The 15,000-nt window shown below is 42.7% G+C and overlaps 1 protein-coding gene across 1 annotated transcript in view; it reads right to left on the bottom strand.

Annotated features, from left to right (window-relative positions):
- axl (AXL receptor tyrosine kinase) overlaps nt 1-15,000 on the bottom strand; it is a 96,242-nt gene that overhangs the window by 18,129 nt on the left and 63,113 nt on the right. The window contains exons 10-11 of the mRNA XM_036962127.2: nt 9,482-9,611; nt 5,231-5,322 (exon numbers count right to left, since the gene is read on the bottom strand). Coding sequence (XP_036818022.2) covers nt 5,231-5,322; nt 9,482-9,611 — 222 coding nt within the window. The remainder of the gene's footprint in view (nt 1-5,230; nt 5,323-9,481; nt 9,612-15,000) is intronic.

Below are 15,000 nucleotides of genomic sequence, written 5' to 3'. Positions count from 1 at the left end.
CTACTGTAGTGTACTGTACTCTACTGTACTCTACTGTACTCTAATGTACTCTACTGTACTCTACTGTGCTCTACTGTACTCTACTGTAGTGTACTGTACTCTACTGTACTCTAATGTACTCTACTGTACTCTACTGTGCTCTACTGTACTGTACTGTACTCTATTGTACTCTACTGTACTCTACTGTAGTGTACTGTACTCTACTGTACTCTAATGTACTCTACTGTACTCCACTGTGCTCTACTGTACTTTACTGTATTGTACTGTACTCTACTGTACTCTACTGTACTCTACTGTAGTGTACTCTACTGTACTCTACTGTAGTGTACTCTACTGTACTCTACTGTACTCTACTGTAGTGTACTGTACTCTAATGTACTCTACTGCACTACTGTAGTGTACTGTACTCTACTGTACTCTACTGTACTCTACAGTAGTGTACTGTAGTCTACTGTACTCTACTGTGCTCTACTGTACTTTACTGTATTGTACTGTACTCTACTGTACTCTACTGTACTGTACTCTACTGTACTCTACTTTACTCTACTGTAGTGCACTGTACTCTAATGTACTCTACTGTACTCTACTCTACTGTACTCTACTCTACTGTACTCTACTGCACTCTACTGTACTCTACTGTAGTGTACTGTACTCTACTGTACTGTACTCTACTGTACTGTGCTCTACTGTACTGTGCTCTACTGTACTGTACTCTATCTACTGTACTGTACTCTACTGTAGTGTACTGTACACTACTGTACTCTACTGTAGTGTACTGCACTCTAATGTACTCTACTGTACTGTACTCTACTGCGCTCTACTATACTCTACTCTACTGTACTGTACTGTAGTGTACTGTACTCTAATGTACTCTACTGCACTACTGTAGTGTACTGTACTCTACTGTACTCTACAGTAGTGTACTGTAGTCTACTGTACTCTACTGTGCTCTACTGTACTTTACTGTATTGTACTGTACTCTACTGTACTCTACTGTACTGTACTCTACTGTACTCTACTTTACTCTACTGTAGTGCACTGTACTCTAATGTACTCTACTGTACTCTACTCTACTGTACTCTACTCTACTGTACTCTACTGCACTCTACTGTACTCTACTGTAGTGTACTGTACTCTACTGTACTGTACTGTGCTCTACTGTACTGTGCGCTACTGTGCGCTACTGTACTGTACTCTATCTACTGTACTGTACTCTACTGTAGTGTACTGTACTCTACTGTACTGTACACTATAATACTGTACTATACTATACTGCACAGTACTGTACTCTACTATACTGTACTGTACTCTATTGTACTCGAATGTACTCTAGGGTACTCTGTTTTACTGTACTCTACTCTACTGTACTCTACTGTACTCTAGGGTACTCTGTTTTACTGTACTCTACTCTACTGTACTCTACTGTACTCTATGGTACTCTGTTTTACTGTACTCTACTGTACTCTACTGTACTCTAGGGTACTCTGTTTTACTGTACTCTATGGTACTCTGTTTTACTGTACTGTACTCTACTGTACTCTTGGGTACTCTGTTTTACTGTACTCTACTTTACTGTACTCTACTGTACTCCAGGGTACTCTATTGTACTGTGCTCTACTGTACTGTACTCTATCTACTGTACTGTACTCTACTGTAGTGTACTGTACTCTACTGTACTCTTCTGTACTGTACTCTACTGCGCTCTACTATACTCTACTCTACTGTACTCTACTGTAGTGTACTGTACTCTAATGTACTCTACTGCACTACTGTAGTGTACTGTACTCTACTGTACTCTACTGTACTCTACAGTAGTGTACTGTAGTCTACTGTACTCTACTGTGCTCTACTGTACTTTACTGTATTGTACTGTACTCTACTGTACTCTACTGTACTGTACTCTACTGTACTCTACTTTACTCTACTGTAGTGCACTGTACTCTAATGTACTCTACTGTACTCTACTCTACTGTACTCTACTCTACTGTACTCTACTGCACTCTACTGTACTCTACTGTAGTGTACTGTACTCTACTGTACTGTACTCTACTGTACTGTGCTCTACTGTACTGTGCTCTACTGTACTGTACTCTATCTACTGTACTGTACTCTACTGTAGTGTACTGTACTCTACTGTACTCTACTGTAGTGTACTGCACTCTAATGTACTCTACTGTACTGTACTCTACTGCGCTCTACTATACTCTACTCTACTGTACTTTACTGTATTGTACTGTACTCTACTGTCCTCTACTGCACTCTACTGTACTCTACTGTAGTGTACTGTACTCTACTGTACTGTACTCTACTGTACTGTGCTCTACTGTACTGTGCTCTACTGTACTGTACTCTATCTACTGTACTGTACTCTACTGTAGTGTACTGTACTCTACTGTACTCTACTGTAGTGTACTGCACTCTAATGTACTCTACTGTACTGTACTCTACTGCGCTCTACTATACTCTACTCTACTGTAGTGTACTGTACTCTACTGTACTGTACTCTACTGTACTGTGCTCTACTGTACTGTGCTCTACTGTACTGTACTCTATCTACTGTACTGTACTCTACTGTAGTGTACTGTACTCTACTGTACTCTACTGTAGTGTACTGCACTCTAATGTACTCTACTGTACTGTACTCTACTGCGCTCTACTATACTCTACTCTACTGTACTGTACTGCGATCTACTGTACTGCACTCTACTGTACTGTACACTATAATACTGTACTATACTATACTGCACAGTACTGTACTCTACTATACTGTACTGTACTCTATTGTACTCAAATGTACTCTAGGGTACTCTGCTTTACTGTACTCTACTCTACTGTACTCTACTGTACTCTAGGGTACTCTGTTTTACTGTACTCTACTCTACTGTACTCCACTGTACTCTATGGTACTCTGTTTTACTGTACTCTACTGTACTCTACTGTACTCTAGGGTACTCTGTTTTACTGTACTCTATGGTACTCTGTTTTACTGTACTGTACTCTACTGTACTCGTGGGTACTCTGTTTTACTGTACTCTACTTTACTGTACTCTACTGTACTCCAGGGTACTCTATTGTACTGTGCTCTATTAAATGGTACTTGGCTGTAGAGGGGTGTTATTAATCTATTAATGCTAAGCTCAGCTTATCTCTGGGTGGATTCAGCTAAAAACAGACCCTGTTATGATACTGTCCTCGTCAACGCTCCTCTATAGGACACTGAAGTACTGTGTTAGGCCAGGCACAGGCAAAGAGGGTAAACACTATACTACACTATATTGTTTAGGTGGTATAGTATTCAGTATGTGTGTAGTATTGTGTGGTATACAATATGAATGTAGTAATGTATCGGTGGTATAGTATACAGTATGAACGTAGTATTATATAGTATACAGTATGTATGTAGTATTTTATAGGTGGTATAGTATTCAGTATGTATGTAGTATTGTATGATATACAATATGAATGTAGTATTGTATAGGTGGTTTAGTATACAGTATGTATGTAGTAGTGTATAGTATACAGTATGTATGTAGTATTGTAAAGATGGTTAAGTATACAGTAGGTATGTAGTATTGTATAGGTGATACAGTATACAGTATGTATGTAGTATTGTATAGGTGATACAGTATACTGTATGTGTGTAGTATTGTATAGGTGATACAGTATACAGTATGTATGTAGTATTGTATAGGTGATACAGTATACAGTAGGTATGTAGTATTGTATAGGTGACCCAGTATACAGTAGGTATGTAGTATTGTATAGGTGATACAGTAGGTATGTAGTATTGTATAGGTGATACAGTATACAGTAGGTATGTAGTATTGTATAGGTGATACAGTAGGTATGTAGTATTGTATAGGTGATACAGTATACAGTAGGTATGTAGTATTGTATAGGTGATACAGTAGGTATGTAGTATTGTATAGGTGATACAGTAGTTATGTAGTATTGTATAGGTGATACAGTATACAGTAGGTATGTAGTATTGTATAGGTGATACAGTAGGTATGTAGGATTGTATAGGTGATACAGTAGGTATGTAGTATTGTATAGGTGATACAGTAGGTATGTAGTATTGTATAGGGGATACAGTATACAGTAGGTATGTAGTATTGTATAGGTGATACAGTAGGTATGTAGTATTGTATAGGTGATACAGTATACAGTAGGTATGTAGTATTGTATAGGTGACCCAGTATACAGTAGGTACGTAGTATTGTATAGGTGATACAGTAGGTATGTAGTATTGTATAGGTGATACAGTAGGTATGTAGTATTGTATAGGGGATACAGTATACAGTAGGTATGTAGTATTGTATAGGTGATACAGTATACAGTAGGTATGTAGTATTGTATAGGTGACCCAGTATACAGTAGGTATGTAGGATTGTATAGGTGATACAGTAGGTATGTAGTATTGTATAGGTGATACAGTAGGTATGTAGTATTGTATAGGTGATACAGTATACAGTAGGTATGTAGTATTGTATAGGTGATACAGTATACAGTAGGTATGTAGGATTGTATAGGTGATACAGTATACAGTAGGTACGTAGTATTGTATAGGTGATACAGTATACAGTAGGTATGTAGTATTGTATAGGTGATACAGTAGGTATGTAGGATTGTATAGGTGATACAGTAGGTATGTAGTATTGTATAGGTGATACAGTAGGTATGTAGTATTGTATAGGGGATACAGTATACAGTAGGTACGTAGTATTGTATAGGTGATACAGTAGGTACGTAGTATTGTATAGGTGATACAGTAGGTATGTAGTATTGTATAGGTGATACAGTATACAGTAGGTATGTAGTATTGTATAGGTGATACAGTATACAGTAGGTATGTAGTATTGTATAGGTGATACAGTAGGTATGTAGGATTGTATAGGTTATTCAGTATACAGTAGGTACGTAGTATTGTATAGGTGATACAGTAGGTATGTAGTATTGTATAGGTGATACAGTAGGTATGTAGTATTGTATAGGTGATACAGTATACTGTATGCAGTATGTTGGACTAGGACTGTTTCTATCAATAGATGGGTATGTGTTGGGGCAGGCTTGCTTGACAGGGAGACTCTTTCCATCTAGCTATACATATCCTGAGGTCAGTTACATGTAAGGACATGTAGAGAAACGCCCATCTTCCACTGCTCTAGGATCAGGTAGGGAGGATCTAGGATCAGGTATGAGAGACAGAGGGAGAGACAGAGGGACTCACATGTGGCCTCAGTGGTCCTGCGGCTGTATGTACGTCGTGCTCTGTACCTCACCACCAGCTCTCCACTCTCCATCATGGGCTCAAACACTTCCCTGTTAACACACACACACACACACACACACAAACGTATATGCACGCACCCACCCACCCCCCCCCCACACACACACACACACACACACACACACACACACACACACACACACACACAAACGTACATGCATACATGCACACACACACACACACACACACACACACACACACACACACACACGTATATACAAGCATGCACACACACGCACACACACACAAACATATATACATGCACACACACACACACAAACATATATACATGCACACACACACACACACACAAACGTATATGCACGCATGCACACACACGCACACACACACACACACAAACGTATATGCACGCACACACACACACACACACACATAGAAAAACATAGGAACATAAATCAGTTGTCACACCTGTAGTCAGATGGACAAACACAGCTGAAGAGGTACATTTCTGTATTGTGAAGGAATCTGAGTCTGACCAAAACAGATTGGTTCCAGAGTCTCTAAATGGGTTCTAGAATCTCCAGTGTGGTTTTAGAGTCTCCAGATCAGTTAGAGAGTCTCCAGATCAGTTATAGAGTCTCCAAGTGGGTTCTAGAGTCTCCAAAATGGTTCTAGACTCTCCAAATGTGTTATAGAATCTTCAAATGGGTTCTAGAGTCTCCAGATGGGGTATATAGACTCTCCAGAGGGGTTATAGACTCTCCAGATGGGTTATAGACTATCCAGGTGGGTTATAGACTTTCCAGAGGGGTTATATAGACACTCCAGATGGGTTATAGACTCTCCAAATAGGTTATATACTCTCCAGATGGGTTATAGACTCTCCATATGGGGTATATAGACTCTCCAGATGGGTTATAGACTCTCCAGATGGGTTATAGACTCTCCAGATGGGTTATAAACTCTCCAGATGGGTTATAGACTCTCCAGATGGGATATAGACTCTCCAGATGGATTATATAGACACTCCAGATGGGTTATATAGACACTCCAGATGGGTTATAGACTCTCCAGATGGGGTATAGATTCTCCAGATGGGGTATAGACTCTCCAGATGGGTAATATACTCTCCAGATGGGTTATAGATTCTCCAGATGGGTTACATAGACACTCCATATGGGTTCTAGACTCTCCAGATGGGTTATAGACTCTCCATATGGGGTATATAGACTCTCCAGATGGGTTATAGACTCTCCAGATGGGTTATAGACTCTCCATATGGGTTATAAACTATCCAGATGGGTTATAGACTCTCCAGATGGGTTATAAACTCTCCAGATGGGTTATAGACTCTCCAAATAGGTTATATACTCTCCAGATGGGTTATAGACTCTCCAGGTGGGTTATAGACTCTCCAAATAGGTTATATACTCTCCAGATGGGTTATAGACTCTCCAGATGGATTATATAGACACTCCAGATGGGTTATATAGACACTCCAGATGGGTTATAGACTCTCCAGATGGGGTATAGACTCTCCAGATGGGTATTATACTATCCAGATGGGTTATAGATTCTCCAGATGGGTTACATAGACACTCCAGATGGGTTATAAACTCTCCAGGTGGGTTATAGACTCTCCAAATAGGTTATATACTCTCCAGATGGGTTATAGACTCTCCAGATGGGTTATATAGACACTCCAGATGGGTTATATAGACACTCCAGATGGGTTATAGACTCTCCAAATAGGTTATATACTCTCCAGATGGGTTATAGACTCTCAATATGGGTTATATAGACACTCCAGATGGGTTATAGACTCTCCATATGGGTTATATACTCTCCAGGTGGGTTATAGACTCTCCAAATAGGTTATATACTCTCCAGATGGGTTATAGACTCTCCAGATGGGTTATATAGACACTCCAGATGGGTTATAGACTCTCCAGATGGGTTATATACTCTCCAGATGGGTTATAGACTCTCCAGATGGGTTATAGACTCTCCAAATAGGTTATATACTCTCCAGATGGGTTGTAGACTCTCCAGATGGGTTATATAGACACTCCAGATGGGTTATATAGACACTCCAGATGGGTTATAGACTCTCCAAATAGGTTATATACTCTCCAGATGGGTTATAGACTCTCCAGATGGGTTATAGACTCTCCATATGGGTTATATACTCTCCAGGTGGGTTATAGACTCTCCAAATAGGTTATATACTCTCCAGATGGGTTATAGACTTTCCAGAGGGGTTATATAGACACTCCAGATGGGTTATAGACTCTCCAAATAGGTTATATACTCTCCAGATGGGTTATAGACTCTCCATATGGGGTATATAGACTCTCCAGATGGGTTATAGACTCTCCAGATGGGTTATAGACTCTCCAGATGGGTTATAAACTCTCCAGATGGGTTATAGACTCTCCAGATGGGATATAGACTCTCCAGATGGATTATATAGACACTCCAGATGGGTTATATAGACACTCCAGATGGGTTATAGACTCTCCAGATGGGGTATAGATTCTCCAGATGGGGTATAGACTCTCCAGATGGGTAATATACTCTCCAGATGGGTTATAGATTCTCCAGATGGGTTACATAGACACTCCATATGGGTTCTAGACTCTCCAGATGGGTTATAGACTCTCCATATGGGGTATATAGACTCTCCAGATGGGTTATAGACTCTCCAGATGGGTTATAGACTCTCCATATGGGTTATAAACTATCCAGATGGGTTATAGACTCTCCAGATGGGTTATAAACTCTCCAGATGGGTTATAGACTCTCCAAATAGGTTATATACTCTCCAGATGGGTTATAGACTCTCCAGGTGGGTTATAGACTCTCCAAATAGGTTATATACTCTCCAGATGGGTTATAGACTCTCCAGATGGATTATATAGACACTCCAGATGGGTTATATAGACACTCCAGATGGGTTATAGACTCTCCAGATGGGGTATAGACTCTCCAGATGGGTATTATACTATCCAGATGGGTTATAGATTCTCCAGATGGGTTACATAGACACTCCAGATGGGTTATAAACTCTCCAGGTGGGTTATAGACTCTCCAAATAGGTTATATACTCTCCAGATGGGTTATAGACTCTCCAGATGGGTTATATAGACACTCCAGATGGGTTATATAGACACTCCAGATGGGTTATAGACTCTCCAAATAGGTTATATACTCTCCAGATGGGTTATAGACTCTCAATATGGGTTATATAGACACTCCAGATGGGTTATAGACTCTCCATATGGGTTATATACTCTCCAGGTGGGTTATAGACTCTCCAAATAGGTTATATACTCTCCAGATGGGTTATAGACTCTCCAGATGGGTTATATAGACACTCCAGATGGGTTATAGACTCTCCAGATGGGTTATATACTCTCCAGATGGGTTATAGACTCTCCAGATGGGTTATAGACTCTCCAAATAGGTTATATACTCTCCAGATGGGTTGTAGACTCTCCAGATGGGTTATATAGACACTCCAGATGGGTTATATAGACACTCCAGATGGGTTATAGACTCTCCAAATAGGTTATATACTCTCCAGATGGGTTATAGACTCTCCAGATGGGTTATATAGACACTCCAGATGGGTTATAGACTCTCCAGATGGGTTATAGACTCTCCAGATGGGTTATAAACTCTCCAGGTGGGTTATAGACTCTCCAAATAGGTTATATACTCTCCAGATGGGTTATAGACTCTCCAGATGGGTTATATAGACTCTCCAGATGGGTTATAGACTCTCCAGAGGGGTTATAGACTCTCCAGATGGGTTATATACTCTCCAGATAGGTTATAGACTCTCCAGATGAGTTATAGACTCTCCAGAGGGGTTATAGACTCTCCAGATGGGTTATAGACTCTCCAGATGGGTTATACACTCTCCAGAGGGGTTATAGACTCTCCAGATGGGTTATAGACTCTCCAGATGGGTTATAGACTCTCCACACACACACATCTGCAGCCAGATGCACAAACACAGCTGTAGAACCTTTCTCTAATATGTCAGAATCCATAGTTTTATAACAGAGTCGTTCTACAGGCCCCAGAATGCACGCTGACACAAAGAGAAAACCCCTGTTTTCTTAGCTAATACATGACATTTACCATTACGTCAAACACACACACACACACACACACACACACACACACACACACTCCGCCTGGGAGACTGAGGAGCCTACTCACCCAAAGCGTGTCTCCTTCCGCCGTAGTTTGGCCACGTACACTGCCATTAGGACTGCTAGCGCCACGGCAACAGCTATCGCCATGACAACATACCACCAGTGCCAAGAGAAGAGCGGCTGGTAGGAGGTATCTGGGGGAGGGAGGGAGGCGGGGGGGGGGGGGGTCAGTCATGTGGTTCCTTGAGGAGAAGGACAGAGTTTCTAGAGAAGCAGTGCTACTGGGGCTGTTGTAGGGCGTGGGGGTTGTGTGTGTGTGTGTGTCTGTGTGTGTGTGTCTGCGTGTTGTGTGAATGTGTTTGTGTGTGTTTGTGTGTGTTGTGTGAATGTGTTTGTGTGTATGTGTGTGTGTGGGGGTTGTGTGTCAATGGGGGTTATAGTAGAGACCGGGGTGTATAGTAGATACCAGGGTGTAAAGTTTACTATGGGGGTTATAGTAGAGACCAGGGTGTATAGTAGAGACCAGGGTGTATAGTGGAGACCAGGGTGTAAAGTAGAGACTAGGGTGTATAGTAGAGACCAGGGCGTAAAGTAGAGACCAGGGTGTATAGTAGAGACCAGGGTGTATAGTAGAGACCAGGGTGTATAGTAGAGACCAGGGTGAATAGTAGAGACCGGGGTGTATAGTTTACTATGGGGGTTATAGTAGAGACTAGGGTGTATAGTAGAGACCAGGGTGTATAGTAGAGACCAGGGTGTATAGTAGATACCAGGGTGTATAGTTTACTATGGGGGTTATAGTAGAGACCAGGGTGTATAGTAGAGACCAGGGTGTATAGTAGAGACCGGGGTGTATAGTAGATACAAGGGTGTATAGTTTACTATGGGGGTTATAGTAGATACCAGGGTGTATAGTAGAGACCAGGGTGTATAGTAGAGACCAGGGTGTATAGTTTACTATGGGGGTTATAGTAGAGACCAGGGTGTATAGTAGAGACCAGGGTGTATAGTAGAGACCAGGGTGTATAGTAGAGACCAGGGTGAATAGTAGAGACCGGGGTGTAAAGTAGAGACCAGGGTGTATAGTAGAGACCAGGGTGTATAGTAGAGACCAGGGTGTATAGTAGAGACCAGGGTGAATAGTAGAGACCGGGGTGTATAGTTTACTATGGGGGTTATAGTAGAGACTAGGGTGTATAGTAGAGACCAGGGTGTATAGTAGAGACCAGGGTGTATAGTAGATACCAGGGTGTATAGTTTACTATGGGGGTTATAGTAGAGACCAGGGTGTATAGTAGAGACCAGGGTGTATAGTAGAGACCGGGGTGTATAGTAGATACAAGGGTGTATAGTTTACTATGGGGGTTATAGTAGATACCAGGGTGTATAGTAGAGACCAGGGTGTATAGTAGATACCAGGGTGTATAGTAGATACAAGGGTGTATAGTTTACTATGGGGGTTATAGTAGAGACCAGGGTGTATAGTAGAGACCAGGGTGTATAGTAGATACCAGGGTGTATAGTAGAGACCAGGGTGTATAGTTTACTATGGGGGTTATAGTAGAGACCAGGGTGTATAGTTTACTATGGGGGTTATAGTAGAGACCAGGGTGTATAGTAGATACAAGGGTGTATAGTTTACTATGGGGGTTATAGTAGATACCAGGGTGTATAGTAGAGACCAGGGTGTATAGTAGAGACCAGGGTGTATAGTAGAGACCAGGGTGTATAGTAGAGACCAGGGTGTATAGTAGAGACCGGGGTGTATAGTAGAGACCAGGGTGTATAGTTTACTATGGGGGTTATAGTAGAGACCAGGGTGTATAGTAGAGACCAGGGTGTATAGTAGAGACCAGGGTGTATAGTAGAGACCAGGGTGTATAGTAGAGACCAGGGTGTATAGTAGAGACCGGGGTGTATAGTAGAGACCAGGGTGTATAGTTTACTATGGGGGTTATAGTAGAGACCAGGGTGTATAGTAGAGACCAGGGTGTATAGTAGAGACCAGGGTGTATAGTAGAGACCAGGGTGTATAGTAGAGACCAGGGTGTATAGTTTACTATGGGGGTTATAGTAGATACCAGGGTGTATAGTAGAGACCAGGGTGTATAGTTTACTATGGGGGTTATAGTAGAGACCAGGGTGTATAGTAGAGACCAGGGTGTATAGTAGAGACCAGGGTGTATAGTAGAGACTATGGTGTATAGTAGAGACCAGGGTGTAAAGTAGAGACTAGGGTGTATAGCAGAGACTAGGGTGTATAGTAGATACCAGGGTGTATAGCAGAGACTAGGGTGTATAGTAGAGACCAGGGTGTATAGTAGAGACCAGGGTGTATAGCAGAGACCAGGGTGTATAGCAGAGACTAGTGTGTATAGCAGAGACTAGGGTGTATAGTAGATACCAGGGTGTATAGCAGAGACCAGGGTGTATAGTAGAGACCAGGGTGTATAGTAGAGACCAGGGTGTATAGCAGATACCAGGGTGTATAGCAGAGACTAGTGTGTATAGTAGATACTAGGGTGTATAGTAGAGACCAGGGTGTATAGTAGAGACCAGGGTGTATAGTAGAGACCAGGGTGTATAGTAGAGACTATGGTGTATAGTAGAGACCAGGGTGTAAAGTAGAGACTAGGGTGTATAGCAGAGACCAGGGTGTATAGTAGATACTAGGGTGTATAGTAGAGACCAGGGTGTATAGTAGAGACCAGGGTGTATAGTAGAGACCAGGGTGTATAGTAGATACTAGGGTGTATAGTAGAGACCAGGGTGTATAGTAGAGACCAGGGTGTATAGCAGAGACTAGTGTGTATAGTAGATACTAGGGTGTATAGTAGAGACCAGGGTGTATAGTAGAGACCAGGGTGTATAGTAGAGACCAGGGTGTATAGTAGAGACCAGGGTGTATAGTAGAGACTAGGGTGTATAGTAGAGACCAGGGTGTATAGTAGAGACCAGGGTGTATAGTAGATACTAGGGTGTATAGTAGAGACCAGGGTGTATAGTAGAGACCAGGGTGTATAGTTTATTTGATTTATTTTGAGTTATTTTACTATGGTCTCCTCTCTCTCTCTCTGTGTGTTAATTTACTATTTATATTTTTGACAACATTTACTTTCACTTCACTACATTCCTAAAGAAAATATTGTACTTTTTATTCCATACATTTTCCCTGACACCCAAAAGTACTCTTACATTTTGAATGCCTAGCAGGACAGGAAAGGGTCGAATTTGCACTTATCAAGAGAACATCCCTGGTCATCCCTGCTGTCTCTGATCTGGAGGACTCACTAAACAGAGAACATCCCTGGTCATCCCTACTACCTCTGATCTGGTGGACTCACTAAACAGAGAACATCCCTGGTCATCCCTACTGGCTCTGATCTGGAGGACTCACTAAACAGACAACATCCCTGGTCATCCCTGCTGTCTCTGATCTGGAGGACTCACTAAACAGAGAACATCCCTGGTCATCCCTACTGCCTTTGATCTGGTGGACTCACTAAACAGAGAACATCCTTGGTTATCTCTACTGCCTCTGATCTGGAGGACTCACTAAACAGAGAACATCCCTGGTCATCCCTACTGCCTCTGATCTGGTGGACTCACTAAACAGAGAACATCCCTGCTGTCTCTGATCTGGAGGACTCACTAAACAGGGAACATCCCTGGTCATCTCTACTGCCTCTGATCTGGAGGACTCACTAAACAGAGAACATCCCTGGTCATCCCTACTGCTTCTGATCTGGAGGACTCACTAAACAGAGAACATCCCTGGTCATCCCTACTGCCTCTGATCTGGAGGACTCACTAAACAGAGAACATCCCTGGTCATCCCTACTGCCTCTGATCTGGAGGACTCACTAAACAGGGAACATCCCTGGTCATCCCTACTGCCGCTGATCTGGAGGACTCACTAAACAGAGAACATCCCTGGTCATCCCTACTGCCTCTGATCTGGAGGACTCACTAAACAGAGAACATCCCTGGTCATCCCTACTGCCTCTGATCTGGAGGACTCACTAAACAGAGAACATCCCTGGTCATCCCTACTGCCTCTGATCTGGAGGACTCACTAAACAGGGAACATCCCTGGTCATCCCTACTGCCTCTGATCTGGAGGACTCACTAAACAGAGAACATCCCTGGTCATCCCTACTGCCTCTGATCTGGAGGACTCACTAAACAGAGAACATCCCTGGTCATCCCTACTGCCTCTGATCTGGAGGACTCACTAAACAGAGAACATCCCTGGTCATCCCTACTACCTCTGATCTGGAGGACTCACTAAACAGAGAACATCCCTGGTCATCCCTACTGCCTCTGATCTGGAGGACTCACTAAACAGAGAACATCCCTGGTCATCCCTACTGCCTCTGATCTGGAGGACTCACTAAACAGGGAACATCCCTGGTCATCCCTACTGCCTCTGATCTGGAGGACTCACTAAACAGAGAACATCCCTGGTCATCCCTACTGCCTTTGATCTGGAGGACTCACTAAACAGAGAACATCCCTGGTCATCCCTACTGCCTCTGATCTGGAGGACTCACTAAACAGAGAACATCCCTGGTCATCCCTACTACCTCTGATCTGGAGGACTCACTAAACAGAGAACATCCCTGGTCATCCCTACTGCCTCTGATCTGGAGGACTCACTAAACAGAGAACATCCCTGGTCATCCCTACTGCCTCTGATCTGGAGGACTCACTAAACAGAGAAAATCCCTGGTCATCCCTACTGCCTCTGATCTGGAAGACTCACTAAACAGAGAACATCCCTGGTCATCCCTACTGCCTCTGATCTGGAGGACCCACTAAACAGAGAACATCCCTGGTCATCCCTACTGCCTCTGATCTGGAGGACTCACTAAACAGAGAACATCCCTGGTCGTCTCTACTACCTCTGATCTGGAGGACCCACTAAACAGAGAACATCCCTGGTCATCCCTACTGCCTCTGATCTGGAGGACTCACTAAACAGAGAACATCCCTGGTCATCCCTACTGCCTCTGATCTGGAGGACTCACTAAACAGAGAACATCCCTGGTCATCCCTACTGCCTCTGATCTGGAGGACTCACTAAACAGAGAACATCCCTGGTCATCCCTACTGCCTCTGATCTGGAGGACTCACTAAACAGAGAACATCCCTGGTCATCCCTACTGCCTCTGATCTGGAGGACTCACTAAACAGAGAACATCCCTGGTCATCCCTACTGCCTCTGATCTGGTGGACTCACTAAACAGAGAACATCCCTGGTCATCCCTACTGCCTCTGATCTGGAGGACTCACTAAACAGAGAACATCCCTGGTCATCTCTACTGCCTCTGATCTGGAGGACTCACTAAACAGAGAACATCCCTGGTCATCTCTACTGCCTCTGATCTGGAGGACTCACTAAACAGAGAACATCCCTGGTCATCCCTACTGGCTCTGATCTGGAGGACTCACTAAACAGAGAACATCCCTGGTCATCTCTACTGGCTCTGATCTGGAGGACTCACTAAACAGAGAACAACATGGCTTAATATAAGGAAATTTAAATTATTCATACTTTTACTTTTGATACTTTTGATAAGT

The sequence above is a fragment of the Oncorhynchus mykiss genome, chromosome 24 (genome assembly GCF_057628025.1).
Source record: "Oncorhynchus mykiss isolate SJ-2025 chromosome 24, ASM5762802v1, whole genome shotgun sequence".
In the NCBI taxonomy this organism is placed as follows: Eukaryota; Metazoa; Chordata; class Actinopteri; order Salmoniformes; family Salmonidae; genus Oncorhynchus; species Oncorhynchus mykiss.
Note: the sequence above shows the minus strand (reverse complement) of the source record. Positions and strands in the feature narration are given on the sequence as shown.